This window comes from Camelina sativa, chromosome 7 (genome assembly GCF_000633955.1).
Source record: "Camelina sativa cultivar DH55 chromosome 7, Cs, whole genome shotgun sequence".
In the NCBI taxonomy this organism is placed as follows: Eukaryota; Viridiplantae; Streptophyta; class Magnoliopsida; order Brassicales; family Brassicaceae; genus Camelina; species Camelina sativa.
The window spans coordinates 25,671,207-25,697,803 of NC_025691.1; the positions used below are offsets into that span (position 1 = coordinate 25,671,207).

A 26,597-nucleotide genomic window follows, 5' to 3' on the forward strand; every position below is an offset into this window, starting at 1 on the left:
CCCCCCACACACACACACACACCCCACAAAGCTAATTAACAACAACAACTAAGCAAGCATACTTTTCTATTTGAAAATGGAACCTGCGGAATTGGTGCATGGAATACCTCGAAATGAAGAAGGAAGTTCCACCGAATGGTCAAATAAGTGCTTCAGCTTGACGACATCTACGCTCACGATCCACCTGAATTGGAGGTGATGCATGAACCTCTTTGTTTTAAGACCAAACGAAAGAAGAGTATAATTAATCCCAAACGAAAGAGCATGGATACGCCTAGTGGGTTTTGGAAAGGAGTTCCTTCGGGAAAGGCGGATCTATACAACAACATGGGTGAAAAGGTCTGTTAATTAAACGCTTATTCTATCTATTGCCAATGCACCATGCATCAATTAATGAGTGATCATCGTCATCGTACATGCATGTTCTTCTAGGCAATTCGTTTTATTCATGTCTGGTTTCTCTTTTCCTGCTGAGTGTACTCATTGTATTAAATACACTGTATTGATGTTTAGTAATTAGTATGGAAAAGATTATGAGTCTCTGTTTAAGAAGACAGTTTCCCTCAATGTTTATAATTTTCTTCTTTGAATAGTATATGGATCAAAAACTTCAAATTATACACTTTTCTTTTATATTTATATAGTTTTCATGAGTTTTACTTTCTTTCCAATTGAATTGTATTTTAATGTAAAATAATTGAATAACTATACTCTTTTTGCAAAATATTTTCATAAGCTTTGCATATTATTTGCATAATACTTATTATTTAATTTTGTTGCAATTCTCTTCTTTTTAATGATAAATATTTTTACAACAACTTAAAGAAATAATCCTAGACAAATGTTGTATTTTTTTATCTTCATTATTTTAAAAATAATTTTATTTTTTTATTATATATACTAATCTATTAGAGCAAATCCAACGGTGCAACTGGACAATCGTTACTCAGAAAAAAAATATACATATTTTAATTATATGACAACATTTTAATTTTTTATTAAAATTTGACTACTACTAAAGAGACACATGTACATATAGGTAAAGAATCGGTTCTCAATAAGCAATTTGAATACCCTCCTACATTCTCTCTCTTACTTTTTAAATATATATATATTTTTTTTTATGAAAAATTGGTTGAGGAACGACCACTGGATTTGCTCTTAGTATTATCATTTTTGACAGAAAATGTGGACCCTGGCGTGCTTTTGGTGGAAATTTTGATTGCAAGGTATTAATAGTTTAAAATGTTTATTTTGGTTTACTAAAATCGGTTTAGACATTTGATTTAGATTGTTTAATTTATATTGGTTTGGTTATGAGTAACCCACTAATACATTCTAACTCAAACAAGCTCAGACAAATAAATCACATCTTTTTTTTTTTTGGAGACAAACTTATTATACTAATTATAGACTAAATAATAGTGACACATGTCTTGAAAATAAATGTGATTTGATTTCTAATCTATTGATTTAATATATTGAGATGTATGCACAAGAAGATATAAATAATAATCTTAATACATGCAATGCAATTGTAGCATTTTTATATGAGATAATAATAATATACTCATAAAAAAATCATTTTTAATTTTATTTTTACATCATTTAAAAAGAAATTATATGAGATCACATTTTCTTTCAATGTCCTTTTTCTCAGTTGGTGTGAGAAGGGTTAGTGAAAAAACTCTTCTCGCTGGTTAGAAGTTCTCTCTCTTCTTGTGGGTAATGCTCTTGACAAAACGTTACGATTCATCCTGGGATATGCTTTTCAAACTACCATTTACACACTTTGGAGAGAAATGAATGGAAGAAGACACGGTGAACACCTTTTGACGATAGAGCTCCTGATTAACCAAATCGACAAGTATGTTCGCAATCGTCTAAGCACAATTCAAGGAGGTCAAAGCACATCCATTCAAGTTTGATTTGCAGCTAGATACTACTGAATGTTTTTATTTCAAAATGTTTTAAAGTTTTCTACATAAACTTTGTAAAACGTTTATTTTTCTTTTTAATATAATTTAACATTAAATTATAAATAANGTTGAGGAACGACCACTGGATTTGCTCTTAGTATTATCATTTTTGACAGAAAATGTGGACCCTGGCGTGCTTTTGGTGGAAATTTTGATTGCAAGGTATTAATAGTTTAAAATGTTTATTTTGGTTTACTAAAATCGGTTTAGACATTTGATTTAGATTGTTTAATTTATATTGGTTTGGTTATGAGTAACCCACTAATACATTCTAACTCAAACAAGCTCAGACAAATAAATCACATTTTTTTTTTTTTTGGAGACAAACTTATTATACTAATTATAGACTAAATAATAGTGACACATGTCTTGAAAATAAATGTGATTTGATTTCTAATCTATTGATTTAATATATTGAGATGTATGCACAAGAAGATATAAATAATAATCTTAATACATGCAATGCAATTGTAGCATTTTTATATGAGATAATAATAATATACTCATAAAAAAATCATTTTTAATTTTATTTTTACATCATTTAAAAAGAAATTATCTATAAATAATCTGTAACTTATTCACTCATTACTTTATTCTCATCTATTTACTTTTAATTGACTAAAACTAATCTAAAAAAATTGAATTAAATAGTAAATGTTATGATATGATTTTTTTCTTTTCTTTTTACTATATACTTTTGCTAGTCAAAATTTAAAGTAGTATTAGTTATAAAAAAAAAAATCAAAGATGATTTACAGAAGTAGTGATTTAATTTAAAGAAGTAAGGGATTTTATTTGTGTTTTTAAGATGATTTGATAACGTTTATTAATAAATATGAACACGGCACGTTTCACAATCATTCTAAGATGAAAGATGAATTGGACTTTGTTTTCCCATATAATTAAATTTACTTGCGGAGAAGGGAAATAACAAATACACTTTTTTGAAACGGAAAAATAGTAAAAAAGTAAAAAGGAAAATACAAAAAGGAAAAGGAAAAAAGAAAAAAAAAAAGAAATCATAAGTTAACCTAATTTCTCTCGTCTATTTAAACCAAACGCCTCTCTTCAGAAAAATCTCCAATTCCGTTTGTCTCTCAATCTCTCTGTTTTGATTCTTCGTTTCTAAGAGGTAAATCTATTTCTCCCCTGATCGATCCCTTCCACCTTTTTCTTTTATAATTTCTCAAGTCGTATTTAGGTCTTTTTGCTTTCATGCTTCGAGATTTGTTGTTGTTGTTGTTGTTGTTGTTATTTCAATCTTGTTATGATTTGTTTGGTTAGAGAAGGGGTTTCGTTTTGATTTATGTTTAGCGTTGAAATCTTCATTACCCCGATTTGAGTTTGAGCTAAATTTGATTTTCCGCAAGTCTGTTGGGATAATTCAATTCTAGGTTTCGATTTACGATTCATAGATTTTTTTTTATAGATTGATTAGGTTTTAGCTTTGTAACGTTTAATGAGATTTTGTTGTTGTTGGTTCATTACTCTCTAATTCGTTTGGTTCATTGTTTTGTTTTGTTTTCAGAGTCTGCTGCTGCAAGTTGTGGTGTGTGTGTGTGGGGAGGGGAACTCAAAGAATCGAAAATTTTTTTGAAGCTTTATTTTATGTCTGACAAGATATCACCCTTTTGTTGTCCATCTGGTTGCTTGGAAAACACTGTCCTACATCCAGAACTAAGAACTACTACTAGTTCTTCCATCACTCTTGTTTCTCGCATCTTCAAACCCGAGACTCCTCCTCCTTTCTGACCACTACACAACCAAAAAGAACAACATCATGGCGCTACAGAACATTGGTGCTTCCAACGCTAACGATGCCTTCTACAGGTACAAGATGCCTAAGATGGTTACCAAGACTGAAGGCAAAGGTAATGGTATCAAGACCAACATTATCAACAATGTTGAGATTGCCAAGGCTTTGGCCCGACCTGCTTCTTACACCACCAAGTACTTTGGCTGTGAGCTTGGTGCCCAGTCTAAGTTTGACGAGAAGACTGGGACTTCTCTTGTGAATGGGGCACACAATACTTCCAAGCTTTCTGGTCTTCTGGAGAATTTTATCAAGAAGTATGTCCAGTGCTACGGATGTAAGAACCCGGAGACTGAGATTATTATCACCAAGGCTCAGATGGTGAATCTCAAGTGTGCTGCTTGCGGGTTTATCTCTGAGGTTGACATGAGGGACAAGCTGACTAATTTCATTCTCAAGAACCCGCCGGAGCAGAAGAAGGGAGGTAAGGACAAGAAAGCGATGAGGAAAGCTGAGAAGGATAGGCTTAAGGAAGGGGAAGCAGCTGATGAGGAGCAGAAGAGACTGAAGAAGGAAGCTAAGAAGAAAGCACTTGCTAACGGCAAGGATGCTTCTTCTAAGACGTCCAAGAGCCATTCTTCTGATGAGGATATTAGCCCCAAGCATGAAGAGAATGTGCTGGATGTGGATGAGGATGAAAACGACGATGATGATGGTGTCCAGTGGCAAACCGATACTTCCAGAGAAGCTGCTGAGAAAAGAATGAAAGAACAGTTGAGTGCTGTAACTGCGGAGATGGTGATACTCTGTCCAAGGGAAGCAATAGAGAAAAAGGCCCCCATAAGCAAATCTAACGGGGATGTTGTGAATGCTGAGAATCCTCCACAAGAGGAGAAGAATCTCGTGCAGGAGATGAAAGAGTATCTGAAGAAAGGCTCACCGATTAGCGAGCTCAAAAGTTTCATCTCATCTCTCTCTGAGCCTCCACAGGATGTCATGGACGCACTCTTCAATGCCCTCTTTGACGGCGTGGGAAAAGGATTCGCTAAAGAAGTGACTAAGAAGAAGAATTACTTAGCGGCTGCAGCAGCAACAACACAAGAAGATGGATCACAGATGCATCTGCTCAACTCAATCGGAACATTCTGTGGAAAGAATGGAAACGAAGAAGCAGTGAAAGAGGTTGCTCTGGTTCTAAAAGCACTGTACGACCAAGACATCATTGAGGAAGAGTTTGTGTTGGAATGGTACAATAAGGGTGTGACTGGAGTTGAGAAAAGCTCGCCGGTTTGGAAGAATATTAAGCCTTTTGTGGAGTGGCTCCAGAGCGCTGAGTCCGAGTCTGAAGAGGAGGATTGAGACATTATTTTTCTTCCCTATGTTTCTTTTTTTGTTGTTGTTGCGGGGGATCTCTTATTATAAACCAGTTATCAGAATTCTTCTTATTGAGATATTTTTGCAGTCTTTTATAATAAAACACTATTATATGTCGCAAAGTATGTGTTTGTGATGGTTTCGTCGGTCGTACTCGAGAAATAATTTAGACGCACGAGTGACGACGAGTCTGTCTGAGAAGATTGATTTGGTCATTGACTTGTTTGGTAAAAAATATGATTGGCACTGTTTTAACGAATCTATTAAAAATCGTAACCATCCATGATGCTATTAGTGGGCCTTATATAAGAAAATTCGAAAAACAGAAGCAGAGGGCCGTTTGAACGGAATCAAGATCAATAAATAAAAATAAAAATTAATTTGATTTTAAAATCACAACAAACATTCTTTACCTGGCCACCCATCTATCTGCTTTTCCTCACGCGCCATTGATGTCTACTTTACAAAATTATATAGTGACGAAACGGATTTATAATACTTCTTTATTGAAATTGAACAAATATAAGAGTAAAGACCAACTGTGACAAGAAAATTTTTAAAAAAAAGGTAAACTTAAGACCAACTAGCCTATTTTACAACAGTACAACAAAATAAATTGGTCCAATTAGTTATTAGAGCTGTTGTATATATTTGTATTTAAAATTTCAAGTGTAACGATAAGTAGATTTATATTTTAATTGGGGGAAAACAAACAATTTCATATATTAAATTTTATTATTAAAGTATATGAGACGAAGAAGGTCGTATAAAATTTATTGTTACCAAGGTAAAGAAATATGAATCACAACAGACATTCTCAAATGGGCCACCGTATTAGTGAGATATCTCTACGCGCAGTGGTTTATACACTCTTCTAACAAATATTAATAGAAAGAAGATATCAGCAGGCATATATATTTTAATATACTGTATTTTTTTCTTTCCATTCGGATATTTAGATATTTTCTCTGAAATTATCTTGTACTTAAATTAAAAAGTAAGACAGCTTGCTAATTGCAACCGTACAAAACAAGATAAATTTGAAATCCGATCCATTTTGATTTTCTTTGATTTTGTTAGACAAATAAATCTACTTTTTTGTGTGTATTAAAAAAACAAACAAAAACCGTATGAAAAACACAAGTAAAAATATTGACAAAGTACTGTTTTTTTTAATATATCTAAAGTGAAAAATAGACATTGTAATTTTTTTTTTTAATACCTCTGCCTCCTCAAAACGTGAAAAGGGTCTTATTTATATAAGTAAGACTGATTATTTGCTTTTTGATTTGTCTTTACTATTGCAATAAAATTCATTCTAAAAAAAATTTCCTGTGTTGTATAAGAAATAATTCAAAGTGCCAAGTCTCTTATTTTAAGGTAGAGAGGTATAATCATTTAATGTTTCTTCTAATAAACAAAGTCATAGTACTTTTTTATTCTAATCATTTTAGGTCATTAAATTTTTGGTAATTCGTTTATTGTTTTTTCTTCTACTTTTCTGTAAATCACAAAAAAAGAAAAATAGTACTAGTAGTAATAAACATTTTTTTTTTATTTCGTTCCAACAGAAAATGCAATAATGAGCATAAAAATCGCAAAAAATAAAAAGGAAATAAAAGAACATCATTAACTGAACCTAAAATTAAAATTAAAATTAAAAAAAGAGAGAGTGAGATACACGCTCTAAAGATCGAACGGTTGAAAAGAGCAGGTTAGTGGCGATATCACAAAAGGTTTTGTTGTCGTCTGCCTTTAAACTGTAAAATATTCCCTTCAAAAAAAAATAAAAAAATCAAAGCAAAATCAAAAATTCTCTATACAGAGAGAGAGAGAGAGAAGCACCGTAACAGTAAATCGCTATCCCTTCGCTTTTGCTTTCCCCTTCTCTGCCCGTTTCAATTCTCTCTCTCTCTCTCCCTCAGACATCTCTCTCTAACACCTAACAGTACCTACTACCTCTTCTTCTTCTTCTTCTTCCTTCGCTGACTTCGTTACACTGTAAAACAAAACAACTATGTCACCGCCGTCGGATTCAGCCGCCGGTGACATCCTCCACCGTGGAGTCGATCCGATGATCTGGCGAGCTTGTGCTGGTGCTTCCGTGCAGATCCCTTTGCTCTACTCTAGGGTTTNATTCATTCTAAAAAAAATTTCCTGTGTTGTATAAGAAATAATTCAAAGTGCCAAGTCTCTTATTTTAAGGTAGAGAGGTATAATCATTTAATGTTTCTTCTAATAAACAAAGTCATAGTACTTTTTTATTCTAATCATTTTAGGTCATTAAATTTTTGGTAATTCGTTTATTGTTTTTTCTTCTACTTTTCTGTAAATCACAAAAAAAGAAAAATAGTACTAGTAGTAATAAACATTTTTTTTTTATTTCGTTCCAACAGAAAATGCAATAATGAGCATAAAAATCGCAAAAAATAAAAAGGAAATAAAAGAACATCATTAACTGAACCTAAAATTAAAATTAAAATTAAAAAAAGAGAGAGTGAGATACACGCTCTAAAGATCGAACGGTTGAAAAGAGCAGGTTAGTGGCGATATCACAAAAGGTTTTGTTGTCGTCTGCCTTTAAACTGTAAAATATTCCCTTCAAAAAAAAAAAAAAAAATCAAAGCAAAATCAAAAATTCTCTATACAGAGAGAGAGAGAGAGAAGCACCGTAACAGTAAATCGCTATCCCTTCGCTTTTGCTTTCCCCTTCTCTGCCCGTTTCAATTCTCTCTCTCTCTCTCCCTCAGACATCTCTCTCTAACACCTAACAGTACCTACTACCTCTTCTTCTTCTTCTTCTTCCTTCGCTGACTTCGTTACACTGTAAAACAAAACAACTATGTCACCGCCGTCGGATTCAGCCGCCGGTGACATCCTCCACCGTGGAGTCGATCCGATGATCTGGCGAGCTTGTGCTGGTGCTTCCGTGCAGATCCCTTTGCTCTACTCTAGGGTTTACTACTTCCCCCAAGGCCACGTCGAGCACTGTTGTCCTTCCTCACCTCTCGTCTCTACTCCTCCTCCTTCGACCTCTCCCGTTCCTTGCCTCATCTCTTCAATCCAGTTGCTCGCGGATCCGATCACCGATGAGGTCTTCGCTCACCTCCTTCTTCAACCCGTGTCTCAGGACCAGTTTGTCCCAACCACCAATTTCTCTAGATTCGCTGGTTACGAAGGCGATGTTGTTGATAACAACAACAAGGTCACTACCTTCGCTAAAATACTCACTCCTTCCGATGCTAACAATGGTGGTGGCTTCTCCGTTCCTCGCTACTGTGCTGATTCCGTCTTCCCTCTCCTTGATTTCGCAGCCGATCCTCCTGTTCAGAAGCTCTTCATCACCGATATCCACGGAGCCGTTTGGGATTTCAGGCATATCTATCGCGGTACTCCCAGGCGCCACTTGTTAACCACCGGGTGGAGCAAATTCGTCAACGGCAAGAAGCTGATCGCCGGGGATTCGGTGGTGTTTATGAGGAAATCGCATGATGAGATGTTCATCGGCGTGAGGCGAGCACCGATTTCGAGTAGCGGCGGAGGAACGAGCTACTACGGTGGCGATGAGTACAACGGTTATTACAGCCAGAGTAACGGATTCGTTCCTCCTCCTAAGGAAGATGACGGATGTGCGAAGAAGACGTTTAGGAGGAGTGGTTTAGGTAAACTGACGGCTGAAGCGGTCTCGGAGGCGATGAATCGAGCGGCCAAGGGTTTACCATTTGAAGTGGTGTTTTATCCAACTGCTGGGTGGTCCGATTTTGTTGTGAGAGCCGAAGATGTTGAGTCCTCCATGTCTATGTACTGGACGTCTGGTACTAGGGTCAAGATGGCTATGGAGACCGAGGATTCTTCCCGGATCACGTGGTTTCAAGGCATTGTTTCCTCTACTTATCAGGAGACTGGTCCATGGCGTGGATCCCCTTGGAAGCAGCTTCAGGTATATATGATGTTTTTGTTTAATAATGGTCTCTGCTCAATTTAGACTCGATCTTATTATATCTCTAGTGTGCAAGACTTACTGGAGTTAGTTCAAGTCTCATTCTGGTTTATTGAAATGCTAATCTGGGGTTTTGAAATGTGAGGTTGTTTTGTGCTGAGATTGCTGTGTTGCTTTGAAATCAAATACATTTCTGAATTGGAAACAGAACTAGTAAATTCATATGAAAATGATTGTACTGGAAACAGGATTTAGTTGATTCGACAATGAAATCATTGAAAATGGAAACAGGATTAGTTGATTCCACATTTTTAAATCATTGAAAATAAGTAGCAATGTCTTGATCTTGTGTTGAAATCAGCTTCCTTGATGTAGAGATGCTTTTCTGGCCACGCAATGTACATTGTGTTTGTTAAACTAGTGGTAATCTTAAGATACTTGCATTTTGTCAGTACATTCTGCTTAGTCTAATCATTTGTTTGTTTTGAACTTGCCTAGATCACATGGGATGAACCTGAGATTCTGCAAAACGTGAAGAGGGTGAATCCTTGGCAAGTTGAAATGGTTGCAAATGCAACTCAACTTCATGCATCTTTCCCTCCAGCAAAGAGGTTGAAGTATCCCCACACCGGAGGGTTCTTGAGTGGAGATGACGGAGAAATCCACTATCCTCCTCAAAGAGGACTGTCTAGTGCAGCAGCACCTGATTCAAGTCCCTATATGTTCCCGTATACTACATTTCCTGCTGGCATGCAGGGAGCCAGGCAATATGAATTTGGGTCTTACAATCCAACCGGATTCATTGGAGAAAATCCTCCCCAGTTATCCACCAATAACTTCTTTAGTGCGCTTCCTGGGTTGGAAAAAGTGTCGACTGAGAAGAATTTTGGAAGTCAGCCATCAGATAACTTATCACCTAATAGCAACACCACCAATCAGTCCTCTGGAAATGACCTGGTTGGAAACCGAGGCCCCACTGAAGCAAAAGCTAACTCGATTAAGTTATTTGGAAAGACCATTACGGTGCAGGAGCCTTCTGAGAGCGGTCCTGCAGAGTCTGGCTTGTGTGAAGAGGATGGCAGCAAAGAGTCAAGCGACAATACAACACAATTGTCCTTGACACCCGGTCCTAAAAACCCGTGAAGATTCTAGGTGCCTAAAGACTCCAACAGCCACGCAGAGTATAGCTGCCAAGGTATATTCTGATCTTTTAAGTACAGTAATCTATTGAATCAGTTGGTAAAGCTATTATTACTATTTTGCACAAGCTGATATCTCGTCCTTCCCCCAATGAAATATTATACAATAGACTAAGAAACGCATTTTATGACTTGTGAAAATTGTCTCTATCTCTTCAGTCTCTTCAGTAATCGCCTTGGAGTTTGGAATGTAAGCATTACTTGGAATCAAGATAGTTGGTCATATATCATTACAAATCCATGTCCTTTCACTGCATTAAATTACCCATATTTGGTCTCATATACACTATTAAGGACACACAAAATTGGCTCCGTCATCCATGTGAACTATACAAGTCCATATAACATTATTTGTCTGGTTGTGTTACAATTTTGAATTTGCAGAAAGAGCTTATTTATATATACAATACATTATAATGTGGCACATTACAATGTGGCACATGCCGCACATCTCAAGGTTGGAATGATTTGTACTCTTTTTTTATTTTGGTTGTTTGTGGTGTTTTCACAGGGTTTAAAAAGTGAAGAAGTGGTGGATCTTTGCTGGAATCTCCGAAGTCCCAAGTAGTAGTAGTACTATTATCCATATATATTTGGTGTTTCTGCATTTGACTTTTTCTCTGGGTTTTCTTCGTTGCCACGTGACAATCTGTTTTTTTTTTTTACTTCTATTTTTTCACCAATTTCTCAGACACATTTGATGAACATCTCGCTCTCATTTCCTAATCGTTTAACTATTTTATTAGGGTAAATTGTCTGGATGTTTTACGTAACCGTGTTTTAAAGACTCGTTATTGCAGTAAAAACAGTAAATAAATTCTATGATTTAGTCATCAATCCTCTTTATATGCTATAAAGCCTATTGATGGATCTATGTTAATGGGGCCAACCAGAGAGAGTAATTAACTGCTGTTGTTGTTCTTTGCCAATAAATAGTGGTACCATTTTTTTAAAATTCCCCTAAACCTAATAATAATAAATAAAGGAAGCTCTCAAGGTCCCTACAATGTTTCTGACTCTTTCTGTTGTGTGTGTGTCTCTGACTCATTAAATCTGTGTAACGGATCATCTATAATAGCAGTGCCTATTTGACAGTAAGCTAGGGTTGGGTTGGTTTGATTAGTAGTAATTATTAATCAGACAAATAAGTAGTACTAGTATTAGGGTGGTTTGGTTAGCAATTTAAGACGACCTAAATTTATTGGCCGATGGAGAAAATGGTAAGAGACATTGAAGGATCTCTCATAAAACCAAGCGGAGGCGCACAATAAATATAGCTAGACTTGGCTCAATGTTTCTCATCGTTATTTCACCATAATCTCTATACATTCAAAACCTATTAATTATGTTATAAGTTATAAGGATCCAAGTTATAACTAGTAAGTAAATTGTGAACTTGGTTAAAATAGGTATCAAAATCCGATTGGGAGAGTGGACCAGGTCTCGGTTTTTTAGTTTCCTGAAATGGTAATAGTATGATAAAGATAGAAGAATCCATTCTTGGACAATTTAGCTGTGTAAGTTTACAGCCTGTAACGCAAAACTACAGTTGAGACTTGAGAGTGTTAGGACAACCAACAACAAAAAAAAGAAAAAGTAAAATATTTAAAAAATATCAGAATATGGTTACGTTTTGGGGATACACAAACCATTCTTGGTTCTGACTTCAATCATAACTCTCTGAATTTACACAAGGACGAGAAAAAATATTTAATTATTCGATATAAAAAAAAATGTTGATTTCAAAATGAAAATTAGCAAGTGGGTGAAGTTTTTGCATGGTAAAAAAGCAGCAAAAAAGTGTGAAAAAGAAGTACATGAGGAGAGGTGTGGTGTCGTCGGCGTAAGAGGCAAAGCCTGACTGAAGTTTTCTAGTAACCCAACTTTCCAAATAGCTTTTTTTTTACCAAAAAAACTTTCCAAATAGCTTTTTTTTAATTTTACTTTTTGGTTTCAACTGTTAATTGATTTTTGATGATGCCTCACCTCTCTCCCATCTCCCTTATAATTTCTGTTTATAATACTTCATACCTACATTTTAAATACTGTAATTGTTTCTAAAATGATCAAATTAAGTAGTTGACAAAAAACTTGTATGATCTTATTCCAAAAAACAAAAAAGTTAGAGGCAATTCAATGTTACATAAACAATAGAAAATTTTTATGTAACAAATGAATGGATTGGAGAAAACAAATGAAACAACAAGAATCAAATCAAACAAATTAGTAGTACTAAGAGCATGGGCATTGGTGTCCCTCAGATTTTGGTCCTTCAAATATAATAAGATTATTTTCAGAGTTTCTTAAATTTGACATAAGCATTGGTGTCCCTCACATTTTGGTCCCCCAGCATACAATATAACTACAATGAGACACAAGAGAAAGCTAGCCATACAAAGCTAAATCACACTTGACCATTGCTTAGTTAAGTTACCTGAATAACTGACGGCAAGAACAGAGAAAAGAGCCATTTGAACTGCAGTCCCTGCAAGTAGGAGAAGCAAAGAAACGAGTCAAGGTTCATTCTACAATATAATTATGTAGGGAGAAAGAGGATTACCTGACTGATGACAAATTTTAAAATGCCAGCTCTTTCTAACTCAACCAAAGCCATATGAGTCATGCTAGGCATTGCACGATGAAATGGCAAAGATGCTTTCTGAAAACAATAAACACGGCTCACATATGTTAACTTGCAGGATATTATGCTTTATGAAATGTTAGGTATATAACCAGACAGTCCAAGGAAATGCCATCAAGTCAATCAATGATGAGTAAAAAGCCTTGGCTCAGACCTGTAAAGTCCAAATTCCTTTAGGGCCTCGGAAATCAGGAATACCACAAGAAGTTGAAATGCCAGCACCTGTGAAGACTACTAGATGCTTACTCTGCAAAACATAAAACCATCCTTCTTGAAGATACTTACATAAGAACAGGAAACAAAAGCCAAAATATGCAAAAGCATCAAGAAGAATATGAAAACAGGACACAGATCCAAAACCTTTTGAATCATTTCCCAAAACCAAAGTTAGCACAATGGTGAAATAGACAATAAATACGCCAAGAATCTAGCAACCAAATCCCTTTATACAGACGTCATTTGCCAAACATTTGGCTTGTTAGATTAAAACAATGATAAACAAAGAGTCAAATTCTACACACAAAATCAGACAAAGGCTTTTTGCATAATCAGTAAATAAGAACCATTGACATTGTTTTTTTAGGAGACCCACAAGGAATAAAGACACCTAGCTCATCTTAAGTTGCTTGATATAACCCAATTCCAATTCTTCCAATTAACACAACACAATGCAAGTCCAAAAACAAGTACGGTAAAACCTAAAATATACGAATCATTAAGTAATACTTCCAACTCTTCAACAACCATCACAACCCATCAAAAAGACAAGATGATAAAGCGTTAAAGGGCTTAATATGAACATGCGATCCAAAAATCAAACACTAGGACAGAACACACGAAGGATCAACTGTAAGAAATCTAAACTGCTAAGCGATCAATCCAGAGACAAGAATCAACGAAACCTGAAATTACATAAGATTACGGAGAAAAAATCGAGTAAACCCACAAAAACCCAGAGAGGAAACAAAATAAAGAAACCCAAGAAGAACAACCTTGCATTGTAGAACGTGAGAAGGGTCGAAGAACTCGGCCTAATTGATCAGAAATTGAACAAACCTGTGAAATTAAACCTTCTTCGATTAGAGGTCTTTGCTCTTCTTCGATGGAACCCATCGTCTGAATCTTCATCCAATCAAAAGGTAGCACGCGTCCAAGTGAACGGAGAAAAAACGTCCCAAATGAAGATACGTTTCTTCTGAATTGGGCTTTTTTTTATTTATTTTAAATCGAAAAAAAACGGGGGACGGGTTAAAACAACACCAATGCACATGGTCTTACCATAGAAAAAGAAGAGCACGAGATGCTTTCTCACTCACTCTGTCTAGCATCCAAGTCAAATCAAAGTCCAATCCTCAGGTTTTGTAATCATTTTTGCTGTTTTCATCTTTCTTCCCCTCCTGCAAAACTCTTTTTCCGTATTCTAGACAACTGTCACATACTTTCTCTCTTTTTTTTTTCAGTCAAATTTTTGTTCATCAAAAGCAAACCACAACGGTAAAAAAAAAAAAAAAGAGATTCATATGGAATCTTCTACTTCGAAAACAACTCTTTGTTACTTTCACATTTTAACTTCTCTACAAAAGAGTTTTTGTAATAACTAATAAGCACCATATATATTAAAAGAACAACAAAAGTAAAAACATATTCTTTGGATATTAAATTATAGAACTTAAAACAAAGCCTAATAAAAACTAAAACTGCTAATGTTTTTTTTCACCGGTGGCTACAATAATCCAAAAGCAATTTCCTACCATCAACAATATCATCAAAGAAATCATCAATCTGAGCAACAACACTCTCTGTTCCATTCCTCAAATTCCCTATATACCCTTTCAAACTCTCAACTCTCTCTTTCAACCCTTTCTCCGCCGCCTCCTCCTCCTCCTCCTCTCCTCGTCCTCCGCCACCGCAACACCGCCGTTCCAGCTCTGCCTTGAGCTCCTCCATCGCCGTCTTGCTTCTCCTATACTCATACATCATCATCCCTTTCCTCGTACCAATCCTCTCCATCTCCGCCGCCACTCTCTGCTTTAACCTCACCATCATCGTACCCGTCGTCGCAGCCGTCGTCGTGTCTCCGGGGATGTAGTAGACAAGACCTTGCATCAAGATCACGAGGAGCAGAGAGTTTATGTTCTTCATCGTATTCATCACTCCTCTGAAACCGCTGAAACCGTTCTGTATCTTGGATGACTCCATCGTCGTCGTAACTTGCTCCGACCAAAAAGGAAACCTTTGAATACGATTCTCCATTAATGCTCTGTTTTCTTCTTCTATCCCCACAGCTTCTCTCCTACATCCAGTTATCGCTCGTATCACCTGTCCCATTACCAAATATATATTCCAACTTTTTCAAGATTTTCAAGATTAAGCAAAAACATGTTTAGTATATATATTTTTTTTTAAAACAACTTTGAATATATTTGGCACTAAAAATGTTAATGAATCAAATATATGTTTTATATAATTTTTTGTTTGTTTGTTAATGGATATTTTTTTAATATAATGTTTTTATTTGTTTTTTTAATATAAAGTTTTGCACTAGGAGGACCTACAAATAATTTGAGACACTCCAAAGAGAAAAGAAAAAAAAAACTTTGTTTTCTTATTATACCTGCCGGGAAATCTGAGGGGAGAGGAGACGGCGGTGGTGGTAGTGGCCGTCGAGAGTGGAGGCGATAGAAAGAGCGGAGGAGCAAAAGCTTTCGACGGAGGAGATAGCGGGTTTGATGACGTGACAAACGTCCCAAAGCTTGGAAGTTTCGTCCATGTAGTCGTCGAGCCACTTGTCACCGACAGGGAGGTTTAGTTTCTGGACAAGAAGAGTGAGATGAGAGTGAGAGGTTCTTAGGAGACATATCACTCTCTGTAGGAACTGCACGGACATGAAGTTGTCGGAGAGATAAACCCTTTCGAGATCTTCCATTGATCTGTTTAGAAACGAGTAGAATCCGTTTACTGAGTTTGTATAAGACTGATCCATTATTATTTTGACCCCTTGAAAGAAAAAGAAAAAAAAAAGACTTGGTGTTTTTTGTTTTATGTGTTTGGTGGACTGATGAGAAAATTTGGGAATGAGAGAATTAAAAGGTTATATAGGGATTTGGATGTGTGTATGTATGTATAAATGAAAAAGAGAGTGAGAGAAGAAGAAGAAGAAGGAGCAGAGATCTTGTAAGGATGAAAGTGATTGTTTAAAGCAATGATGGTTGTTTCCTATAGAGGAGGAAAATGATCATTGGTAATACTTATACCTCTCAACTTTTCATTTATTTTTTTACTTAAATTTCTTATGGAGAAAATTGTATTCTGAAAAAAAAAAAAACAAAAGAGTTGAAATTTGGAAAAATACAACACAAAGGCATTTACAAATTACAATAGGATTTTGACATTTTGAAAAAAAAAGAATAGGGGAAAGGAGAAGATAATTAGTCATCTATTTTTCTGATACTATATTTGAGACATAAAAAAAAAAATAGATGATAATTTTTCTTTCTTAGATAGATTCTTTTGTCCGAATAAAATCTCTAGTAATTGATGATTCGTAGAAAAAATGATGATCATGCTTTGAGTACATAAATAATCGAATATTACTACTAGCTAGTAATTTAGTATACGATTTAAGCATTTTCTACAAGGGCATCTAGTACCATATCAACATGTTTTACCAGTTATACTTATCCTCACTACATATAACTTGTCAACAACAACAACAACAACAAAAACAAAGAAATTCTCAATTGGTTTACAACTTCTAAAATCTAAACCCTGTTTTCTTATTGATGATACGTGTACATCCCCCCGTAAGTTACATATATTTTGTAACCATTACCTAATATACTATATAGTCTATAACGAAATGAAATCATCATATAAACTTGATTGTTTGATGATTTTTATGTAGTCAATGTCTCAATGCTAATGGATCAAGATAGATAAGGTTGTATAACAATTAGATTCGTTCGTAAATATAATTATAATATAGTGTAACTAAAGCATACAAGGAATGAACAAAAATCAATCAAGTTCATACCTCCAAAGTGGTATTTCGGACCCATTCGACGGCGGATACCAAGAAAAGAAATACTACTATTTTTAAAATAACTTTTCTTTTTGGTCAGAGATATTCTATATAAAATTATAATTGCCCCATTGGAATATGTAATAAGAATAGTTTATGTAGATCGGATAAATTTATTTTAATGCAAAAGGGGGAAATAAAATGCTTTATTCCCGTTATCAAGCCGGCGCGTAATCTATACTCAACTACATAATTTGTATTTTTATTTCACGTTCGAACTCTTTTTTATCACATTCGTACACACGCACACGGCACACTAATCCCAAACCACCAATCGTAAATAAAACCATAATCATCTCTATACAACTTATTGCCTTATTGGTACTTCGGTTATACGTCATATCGTGAATAAAGGACCAACGAGGGCCAAATCCTCGAATAGATGTGTATTATCCCTTATAAGACAAGAAAAAATGTTCTATCCGAATAAATGAAACAAGAGTCCACAAAATATTTGGTCAATTATTAGTGACTCCCATATTAATTATGCATGTGTTTGTTTGTGGATGTGTATGTGACATTTGAGTGGTGAGATGTGGGAGAGAGAGGGGCCATCAAAATCTAATGGAAGCGTCGGGCGACTCAATAATTTTTGGATTCGCAATTACCCTTGTTTATTTTGTTCTGTCATCACCATTTTTTTTTTTTTTTGGTCACGTTTTAATAATTCATTTGTTTGTTTGTCCACGAATCAAATAGACAAAATAATCATTAATTGATAATAGCAAAGAATATATCAAAACAAAAGTCAAGAAAATGTTCGGGAAAAATCTAGAAGATGATATATTGATATTGGTAGGAATATATAAAACTTAATAAGTAATTCGCAAAATATCTAAATAGTTTTAGTCAAATGAAAAGTATAATAGAGATGCATGTAGCGTATTATACAGCGATTGATCTAGTAATAGAGAAGACTTTGTAGTAGATTTGTGAGAATATTTCGTTATCTCAGTAATGGCTTGAGATAAGGAAACAACTGTTTTTGGTCCATACCTTCTTCTCTTTCCGTCAAACATTTTGAAATGGATCTCCTATTTTCGTTATAATTATTAGTTTCTTTACTTCCTTTGCCCATTTAATTTCTGTTGAGAATGTTTTATACATATTTTAGTGCTTTCTTGATTTTAGTCTTTAGATATATAGTTACATATTATTGGTACCAGTAGATGTTTAAGAAAAGAAGACAAAAAGTTAGAGTCTTCTACGACTTTGCTAAAACTTGATTGAGGAAAAAGAGTATACAAAAACGGTAAAAAGTTTTATTGTATTAATACCTGTTTTACCTAAACGAGAAGCTACTATATAGTCACTACACTTTTAATCAAGTTATCAAGGTCAAAAGAACCTTTAACACAGAAAAGGAAAGGGCAATCAAAAATAAGGGTGTGAGGTGATAAGTTAATAATAACTGATAAGCACTCCACTAATCCTCTAAATCGGACGGTGGAGGTAGATGGGAAGAGTTGATTATTTAAATGGTCATCAAGAACCTGTACTACTTAAGATACAGTTTTTAAGAAATTGGGAAAGTGAAAGTGTTGAGCCGAAATTAGGATGCAAAGGTATATGCCATTTCAACGTTTAATGGTAGAGACTTGTGGCTGTAATATTCCACTTTCGTGTATATCATTGATGCACATGAAATTTTAGTTTTTTAGTTTTTGTTTAATAACTTGTTGATGTGGTCCAACCTCTCGATTTTAATGATAAATATAGTATGAACTAAAAAAGAAAGGACGATTGGATTGAGCGTTATACATTGAACATAACAAATTAACGAGTGTTTTTTTTTTTCTTTTTAATTTTATGTAGAAATATATAAATTTAGGAATCTGTTTCTTCTAGAAATCAAGAATTTTTGTTACTTTACTTTTGTGTGCAAATGCTAAAACATCTGAACAAGATGCGTTACCAAACTTGTGTTGGTTTGGGGGTTATTTCCAAAATACAATGCTTTATACAAAGCTGCCAAAAACAAAATTTCCCCAACCACCATCTGGTCCAATTCTGGTTTCACATCCCCGCTTAACCGGATAGAGTTATATAAGTCAACTGCTTACAAAACCGAGTAGGTCCTCTTCACATCCCCTCTTAACCGGGTAGTATAATATTCACATCCCCCTTTTCTTTTTTCTTTTTTTTCTAATACACCAGAGCATTTAATTGAATTCTGAACCGAGTTCGTTACCTTGGAAGAAATCTAGATCAATTTGAAACTACAAATCATCAACAATGCTTAATACAAAAGTGAAACTGACATAAATTGAGTGAATTGATGATACTTAACAAAATAGTAAGGAATATTTGTACAGAACAAAAAAAACAAAAAATGAGTAGAATACACACTTAGTGCGTGTAGGAGAAATTAAACCAATATAGATGTAGTAGGCAGTTGAGTAGCTTAATGAGATCTAGGTCCACAGTATGGGCTTCTTCTTGATATATATCATGTTTATTTCTCAATTCTATTTTTCGAAATTCCTATATATAATAGTAATCAGTTTTAGTGACCCTATCTATATACAGTATGTGTCAAGGTCGGCCCTTTTCTTCTCAATTCTACTACACCCACAAAGCCACACATATTTCTCATCATCATTATAAAGCAAATAACTAAAAGAAAAAAAAAGTATATACATTTAAGTAAAACAAGAAGCTGAATATTATACTTACTGGTGTGTCATGTGTGCGTAGATATGATGTGGATTGTGTAAAGTTTGTGTAAGAAGCTAATGTGGCAACTGGGTCCTCATATGGGACCGAACTTCGTAGACTTTAGTATTCAAATTCATAGAATCAAGAACCAAGACAATAATAGTCTCATTACAAGTCCTTACTACCCCTTATCCAAGTCTAGGCTACAAAAGTTCTCAGAATTGACCAAAGGATTACGAGTGTGGAAATCTTGACAGATTTGTGATTTGAGGTGAGAGTTTTGTTATATGCAATTATCTAAGTGTGGGAGTGAGTATAGTAAATGTATATATGTAGGAAAGGAATTGAAACCTTGGTTCATGTTTAAGAGCAGACGAGTGTGCAGAGGTCTTGTGTCCTGGCTTGTGAGATATTGGTGTAAGGAAATATCCGGAACTTTCCATTGGCCATGCACGTTAGTGTTAACTGAGCATCACTCACCATTGCCTGTCATATTCACATATAGTTTTTACAATGTTGTTGTAATCACTAATCGAACTATAAAGACTCAAGTTCTAGAATCAGGGTCACACAACAAAGGTTATGGTTTAGATGAATATACCTCGCAGGAAGTAGTCATGTCGCTGCAACTCCATTTTTTGGTTGGAACACAGTCAACATAGCGACACCAATGGCAATGACGGTTGAGATTAATCCCCCAGCACGCTGCTAATAGAACCCCAGCAAGCCTAATGAACAGAGATAGGATAAGTTTTTTCATGTCATGCGAGCGCAGAGAGAAGAACAAAAAAAAAGCTAGATCAGAAAGAGAATTAAGTTAAGGGAAACTCTCACATTCCACAAAATACGACCAAGCTTATAATCCTTAATACCGGTCTGTCAAACTGTTCTTTAAGCCTTGTGGACCTTTTCATATCATCTTCAAACAATTTTCCCTTATGAGATGGAGGCATCTGTCTCAGCTGTGGGGTGAATAATAGCACAAATCCAAGGATGAATCCTGATATGAAACCACCAATATTTGCAAAATTGTCTATGAAAGGGAGAAAGCCTATCAGGAAATTCACAGTGAAGATAGTGAATATTATCACCAAGGCTGAAATCTGTACCAGCAAACAAAAAAACAAACAGAATCAGAATAGGTATGAAAAGAAGATATATAACCAAGGACAATAAAAGAACACAAGAAATCCTTCACCTTGCCGGTATATAGATTCCAGTTCTTTGCAAGAGCAGAAAGCATGGCTCCAATCAACCCAAAGAAAGCAGCACCAGAAGAGACTGATGGGATGTTTCGAACAAACAAGGCAGCAAATAGACTTCCCACACTGCCAGAGAGGAAGTATATTATGGCAATCCTCACTACACAAAGCAAAAGCAGAAGAAATGCAGATTATAATGGTGATAGACTCCGTCAAAATCAGATTAGGTGAAGTAATCTAAGTCAATTTGGCTAATTTACGTGGTCCAAATTGCTGCTCCATGTATATCCCTACGAAAATCAAACTCCCAAGATTTATGAACAGATGAAACAATCCACTGTGCAGCCAAGGAGATGTCAAAATACGCCAAATCTCATGATTCTCCGTCAGAGTATTCCAAGAAAGACCTCCCACATGCTCTAACCTGCAAACTCACAAGAAAATAAAAACTCAGTAGCTTATAATCAATCATTTAGTAGCTCACATTACATATGTTCCCCTCAATTTAGAGCTCTCAAAAGAAGCAGCACCAAGATCCACAGAAATAAACACTCTAGAACAACACATATTTGGAAACGAAGAACTTGTCACTGTAATTAAAGATTGAGACACTACGAATCAGCTGAAACTCATAAATCGTGGAAACTAGCATCATCCAAATCAACAAGCTCTCCAGAAAGCTATTGTAACTGATACTAAAGATGAGCACAATGAAACATCCGAAATCACAGGTGTAAGCATCCAAAGTTCAACTCTAAAGGATCTAACAAATTCAATTAGAGATCCGACGATTCCACATACAGGTACAAGCAGAGACCAAAAGCGAAATCCGCCGGAGAGAGCTACTTACGTTGAGGCGGAGGGGCCGAGCATAGGATTCTCGGAGAGAGGCTGGAAAGAGAATCGGCCAAGGAGTTTGGCGGCGCAGTGACCGTGAGAGTTCCTGGAGCAATCGTTGACGCCCATAGTTACAGCGAAGAGGACGATCTGAAGAAGAACGAAGACGGAGACGAGCCAAGTGTCTCGTTTGATTTGACGTGAGCGGTGACGGAAGAAGGAGATCTTGTCCCAGCTAGAATCGGCGGCGTTGGAAGTGGAGAACGAGAGATTGTGAGAGATTTCATCGATCTGCGTCGTCTTTGGCTCTGTAGGAACCTCTGCCATTGTTGAAGGCGAGCGAGAAATTAGGGATTGAGGACGACGAATGGGTGGGTTCTTTCTTTTGTAAGTGGCGGGAATATGTTAATTGCCGAGAGCAAACCGAAAGCTAACCGTTTAAGATCCGGTTCCGAATTGATTTAGAGCCGCGTACCACACTATACTCGTCAACAATCTTCATAGTGGGTGTATTAATTTTAAAATAGACTATTTAAATTAATCTAAGTTTTAAGGGTGTGTATTAACTATTATATCAATCATTTTAAACAATTTGCGTTTTAATTAGTTTTTTTTTTAATATGATTTTGATGATTTTAGTGAATATTTTTTTTCTTTCAAATTCCCCTAAAAACTATGAGATATGAAATCTATTTTTTTTTTAACTAAAAAATCCTCTAATATCCTTTTAAATTTATTAAATTAATTAGAAATCAAAGTGTCTTTTTTAAAATATGATAATTGTGTAAAAAAATTCTTTACTTACATATCTTGTTTATATATTCTGAAAGTATATCTGAATACTGAGGTGGGTTTAGTTTTTATTAGCTTTGTTTAAACACTTACATTTCTTATCTACTCATGTGATTTGTTTTTATTAGTATATATGAGAGACTTGGTTACTTTCTCTTCANAGAGACCAAAAGCGAAATCCGCCGGAGAGAGCTACTTACGTTGAGGCGGAGGGGCCGAGCATAGGATTCTCGGAGAGAGGCTGGAAAGAGAATCGGCCAAGGAGTTTGGCGGCGCAGTGACCGTGAGAGTTCCTGGAGCAATCGTTGACGCCCATAGTTACAGCGAAGAGGACGATCTGAAGAAGAACGAAGACGGAGACGAGCCAAGTGTCTCGTTTGATTTGACGTGAGCGGTGACGGAAGAAGGAGATCTTGTCCCAGCTAGAATCGGCGGCGTTGGAAGTGGAGAACGAGAGATTGTGAGAGATTTCATCGATCTGCGTCGTCTTTGGCTCTGTAGGAACCTCTGCCATTGTTGAAGGCGAGCGAGAAATTAGGGATTGAGGACGACGAATGGGTGGGTTCTTTCTTTTGTAAGTGGCGGGAATATGTTAATTGCCGAGAGCAAACCGAAAGCTAACCGTTTAAGATCCGGTTCCGAATTGATTTAGAGCCGCGTACCACACTATACTCGTCAACAATCTTCATAGTGGGTGTATTAATTTTAAAATAGACTATTTAAATTAATCTAAGTTTTAAGGGTGTGTATTAACTATTATATCAATCATTTTAAACAATTTGCGTTTTAATTAGTTTTTTTTTTAATATGATTTTGATGATTTTAGTGAATATTTTTTTTCTTTCAAATTCCCCTAAAAACTATGAGATATGAAATCTATTTTTTTTTTAACTAAAAAATCCTCTAATATCCTTTTAAATTTATTAAATTAATTAGAAATCAAAGTGTCTTTTTTAAAATATGATAATTGTGTAAAAAAATTCTTTACTTACATATCTTGTTTATATATTCTGAAAGTATATCTGAATACTGAGGTGGGTTTAGTTTTTATTAGCTTTGTTTAAACACTTACATTTCTTATCTACTCATGTGATTTGTTTTTATTAGTATATATGAGAGACTTGGTTACTTTCTCTTCAAGCGGACTCTTTTGAGATAATTGACTTTTTTTTTTAATAATCATGTAACTTCTGCATGACATTAACTGAATAAGTCTGAAAAGATATACTTCATTGTATTGGGTTGAAATTGCCAACTAGTAACAATTAGCTATATTAGTTGTTGGGAAAAACTTTCCACAGCTTCTCGAGTCTTCAAACTAGCTAGTTATATTCAGGCTTAATAATGATTGAAATACGCATGAAATCATGGATTAGATTGTTTATGGCTCTATGCTCCATCATCATCCCATGTTTGCTTCAAGAAAGAGTTGTTTCTTTGTTTTTCTAAGCATTTATCGCGAAGCTTGTTCTCAGTTCTCACTATGCATATCTACTTAATCAGCACATGCATTGTGGAAGGTTGTAGCCTGTAGGGTAAGTTTTGATTAGAAAGGGACACCATTTTATGACCTTAAGATGGACAGTAGGTCCACACTTTCAGATAATGGGTAAAGAAAATGATGGTATGATATGACATGAATTGCTTTCAGTCGATCTATATATAGTACACTAAGATTATCATGGATGACTAGTTATGAAAACGACCATTTTTTTTCTTTTGGCTTTTGTCCATTGATATAGTAAGGTGTCTACTTCTGTTGTTTTTATCAAATAATTGTGAACCTTCATTCAACGTAAATTGTGATATATATAGGAAGTGTTAAATTCGGGCTTTATTGTGGGCTTCCAACTCAAAACCAATTGACAATGAGTGGAGAGGCCCTAACTCTTTATATATATCTCAAGTCCCTTCTCATCTACCAGATGTGGGATCTTTTCTCCACACGCCCCTTCGAGATGATGACTCTTCTAGCCATTAATCTCGACAGAATCCATCATGCCCCCTCGAGATAATGCTCTTTTTTTTAGCTATCTCGATGGAATTGGGCTTTCCTTTGGGCCATCAATTAATGGGGTGATCGGGCCTCTATCCGGGCTGGACTAATTAATGGGCCAACGTGTGTAGGCTCTGATACCATGTTAAATTTTGGCTTTACTGTGAGTTTCCAACTCAAAACCAATTGACAATAAGTGGAGAGACCTTAACCTTTTATATATTACTCAAGTCTCTTCTCATCTATCAGATGTGGGATCTTTTCTCCACACGCCCCTTCGAGATGATGGCTCTTCTAGCCATTAATCTCGACATAATCCATCAGGAAGCTTAAATACTAGGAGAGAAAAAAATATATATATAGTAACGACAACTCAGTATGGATCAACATGGTGTAATCAAGAATTTGCAATGATAATATAAGCTCACAATACGATTGCTTGCTCTCACAACGTCATATGCATTATTATGGTAAAGAAAGAGTTGGGTAGTACAATATGGATACGCGGGGTAAAGCAACTCAACAGTAAATCATCAGGTGACAATGGCTGGATTAGCTTATCATCTGCAACTCAAGAGAAACTTCAACTTCTTTTTCTTTCTAAATTATTCCAATGGTCGGCGATTTTGGTCACGGTAAGAAAGAAAGAGATCGAACTACTTCTGATGGGACTTAAAAAATGGGAAATTTTACCGAAGCAAGATCACTCTCTGAATTCACACCTCTAAGGAGTTTTACCGAAGACTCTTAAGAGAAGTTAATATGTAACTGATTTTTTTTGTTATCTTAAAAACATTTTAAACGTTATAAGACGCAAATGTTATGCTGTAAAACAAAAACAAGAAGATGGTTTTCTAATGTCTTAACAAACCTTGAGAGCCACTTGGTAAGATATTTCCGTATATATATTTTTTTCTGTCAGCCATCAGCCATCATCAGGCATGTCCATAATAAACTATATGATGGCAATTTCATTTTTCGTCCCAAAAAGATGATAAAGTGTTATATTTAAAAATCCGACCACTTAGGCGAATGGGGGTATACGTACGAACGATGGGATAAGGATTCTCTTCTTTTCTCGTATACTTTAAGTTTCTTTTTCTTTTTTTCTCGTAGTTGCAGCTGCATCATGACCCCTTACGTGTTTAAACACCCACGCATATTAACTAAGATATCGTTTTAACATCAGTGTTCTACTTTAATATTAGATCACTCACTTTGTAAACGAAACTAGTCCTAGTCTAGAACGAATACTTGCGTTAACCCCATTCGAAGGTGGATTTTGGATATTAATATACAAATCGGAAAAGATTGTTGCGCTTTCATCTTTACGAGTAAGTTGTAATTAGTTAAACATCCATTTGACAGAAATCAAAAGATTATAGATTATATAAATGACCACCCAATCCATACGGCAATTATTATATTTCACATTTTTCTAATACCAAGTGGTTTTAACGTACTGTATGTTTTTTTTTTCTGGATTTACATTCATTATATCTGGGCCATGTTGTTATTAAATTGTTTTGCAAAATTATTATAATTATATAAAAAAAGTTGATATGAAAAAAAGTAAAAAACAGTGCGTAGTCCCTACTAATAAGCATTTGTTCTGTCGTTAAATTTCGTGTCATGGATTATTGTTAGTCTACTTAAACTTACTTATACTGACGTAAATGATGACATATCCAAAAACTATATAGATGACTTTTAACTCTAAAACCACAGAGGAATTGTACTATTCGACTGAACACCTTTCTCAAGATAAATTTGATTAATTACCACTATGATTAGAAGTGCCCCACATATTAGATATTTTACAAACTTTAAAATATACAATTTCAATATAAAATCTTAAGTGAGATTACTATTTGGATCCGATTTTTTTTCTTCTTTTTATTTTAATATCATCTTATCCAATATCCATGTTTACACAATTACACATGAATGAGGCGATCGGCGATCCAACGACAACGGTAATTATACCAACTACTAAATTACTGTTTTCTTTTCTAATTTTAAATGTTTTGCTTTGCGAAAATATTCTAAAGGCAAGTTGATTAGTGTGTTGTTGCTTGATTCACTTGGACAATTTAAAATGATTCTCTATCAATAGAATAAAACGTTGTAATCGTTATTTCGTAG

General features: G+C 35.2%; 5 protein-coding genes across 8 annotated transcripts; 2 read left to right on the forward strand and 3 right to left on the reverse strand.

Annotated features, from left to right (window-relative positions):
* Positions 3,017-5,199, forward strand: LOC104702566 (probable eukaryotic translation initiation factor 5-2). The gene is made up of 2 exons (XM_010418439.2): positions 3,017-3,111; positions 3,508-5,199. Exon 2 carries the CDS (start codon positions 3,760-3,762, stop codon positions 5,089-5,091), a length of 1,332 nt encoding a protein of 443 aa, XP_010416741.1. The 5' UTR covers positions 3,017-3,111; positions 3,508-3,759; the 3' UTR covers positions 5,092-5,199.
* On the forward strand, positions 7,726-11,078 carry LOC104702568 (auxin response factor 17-like). The gene is made up of 3 exons (XM_010418440.2): positions 7,726-9,046; positions 9,545-10,241; positions 10,757-11,078. Exons 1-2 carry the CDS (start codon positions 7,949-7,951, stop codon positions 10,187-10,189), a joined length of 1,743 nt encoding a protein of 580 aa, XP_010416742.1. The 5' UTR covers positions 7,726-7,948; the 3' UTR covers positions 10,190-10,241; positions 10,757-11,078.
* On the reverse strand, positions 12,508-14,119 carry LOC104702569 (NAD-dependent protein deacetylase SRT1-like). Of its 3 annotated transcripts, none has more exons than XR_002032620.1 (4): positions 13,879-13,948; positions 13,041-13,133; positions 12,806-12,904; positions 12,508-12,730 (listed from the first exon to the last, which is right to left on the reverse strand). XR_002032620.1 is itself a non-coding variant. In XM_010418441.2 (4 exons), the coding sequence occupies exons 1-4, from the start codon at positions 14,012-14,014 to the stop codon at positions 12,671-12,673; spliced, it is 324 nt and encodes a 107-aa protein (XP_010416743.1). In that variant the 5' UTR covers positions 14,015-14,119; the 3' UTR covers positions 12,508-12,670. The 3 variants fall into 3 exon arrangements, 2 of the variants coding, with proteins under 2 accessions (XP_010416743.1, XP_010416744.1); XM_010418441.2 differs by having other exon boundaries at positions 13,943-14,119; XM_010418442.2 differs by lacking the exon at positions 13,879-13,948 and adding an exon at positions 13,247-13,870.
* Positions 14,519-16,080, reverse strand: LOC104702570. The gene is made up of 2 exons (XM_010418445.1): positions 15,501-16,080; positions 14,519-15,205 (listed from the first exon to the last, which is right to left on the reverse strand). The coding sequence occupies exons 1-2, from the start codon at positions 15,867-15,869 to the stop codon at positions 14,600-14,602; spliced, it is 975 nt and encodes a 324-aa protein (XP_010416747.1). The 5' UTR covers positions 15,870-16,080; the 3' UTR covers positions 14,519-14,599.
* Positions 19,261-22,999, reverse strand: LOC104702571 (RHOMBOID-like protein 8). Of its 2 annotated transcripts, none has more exons than XM_010418447.2 (6): positions 22,657-22,999; positions 21,088-21,251; positions 20,824-20,987; positions 20,460-20,728; positions 20,227-20,353; positions 19,261-20,111 (listed from the first exon to the last, which is right to left on the reverse strand). In XM_010418447.2, exons 1-6 carry the CDS (start codon positions 22,968-22,970, stop codon positions 19,989-19,991), a joined length of 1,161 nt encoding a protein of 386 aa, XP_010416749.1. In that variant the 5' UTR covers positions 22,971-22,999; the 3' UTR covers positions 19,261-19,988. The 2 variants fall into 2 exon arrangements, with proteins under 2 accessions (XP_010416749.1, XP_010416748.1); XM_010418446.2 differs by lacking the exon at positions 22,657-22,999 and adding an exon at positions 21,678-22,020 and having other exon boundaries at positions 19,262-20,111.

Bases quoted from the DNA above. Each gene is read 5' to 3' on its own strand.
- LOC104702566 (XM_010418439.2), top strand. From the start codon at position 3,760: ATGGCGCTACAGAACATTGGTGCTTCCAACGCTAACGATGCCTTCTAC.
- LOC104702568 (XM_010418440.2), top strand. From the start codon at position 7,949: ATGTCACCGCCGTCGGATTCAGCCGCCGGTGACATCCTCCACCGTGGA. The intron at 9,047-9,544 runs GTATATATGATG...GAACTTGCCTAG, and splicing joins CCCCTTGGAAGCAGCTTCAG to ATCACATGGGATGAACCTGA.
- LOC104702569 (XM_010418441.2), bottom strand. From the start codon at position 14,014: ATGAAGATTCAGACGATGGGTTCCATCGAAGAAGAGCAAAGACCTCTA. The intron at 13,134-13,942 runs GTTTGTTCAATT...TATGTTTTGCAG, and splicing joins AAGAAGGTTTAATTTCACAG to AGTAAGCATCTAGTAGTCTT. The intron at 12,731-12,805 runs GTAATCCTCTTT...TCCTACTTGCAG, and splicing joins TAAAATTTGTCATCAGTCAG to GGACTGCAGTTCAAATGGCT.
- LOC104702570 (XM_010418445.1), bottom strand. From the start codon at position 15,869: ATGGATCAGTCTTATACAAACTCAGTAAACGGATTCTACTCGTTTCTA. The intron at 15,206-15,500 runs GTATAATAAGAA...GTAATGGGACAG, and splicing joins CCCCTCAGATTTCCCGGCAG to GTGATACGAGCGATAACTGG.
- LOC104702571 (XM_010418447.2), bottom strand. From the start codon at position 22,970: ATGGCAGAGGTTCCTACAGAGCCAAAGACGACGCAGATCGATGAAATC. The intron at 20,988-21,087 runs GTAAATTAGCCA...TGCTTTGTGTAG, and splicing joins GGAGCAGCAATTTGGACCAC to TGAGGATTGCCATAATATAC. The intron at 20,729-20,823 runs GTGAAGGATTTC...TTGCTGGTACAG, and splicing joins GGAATCTATATACCGGCAAG to ATTTCAGCCTTGGTGATAAT.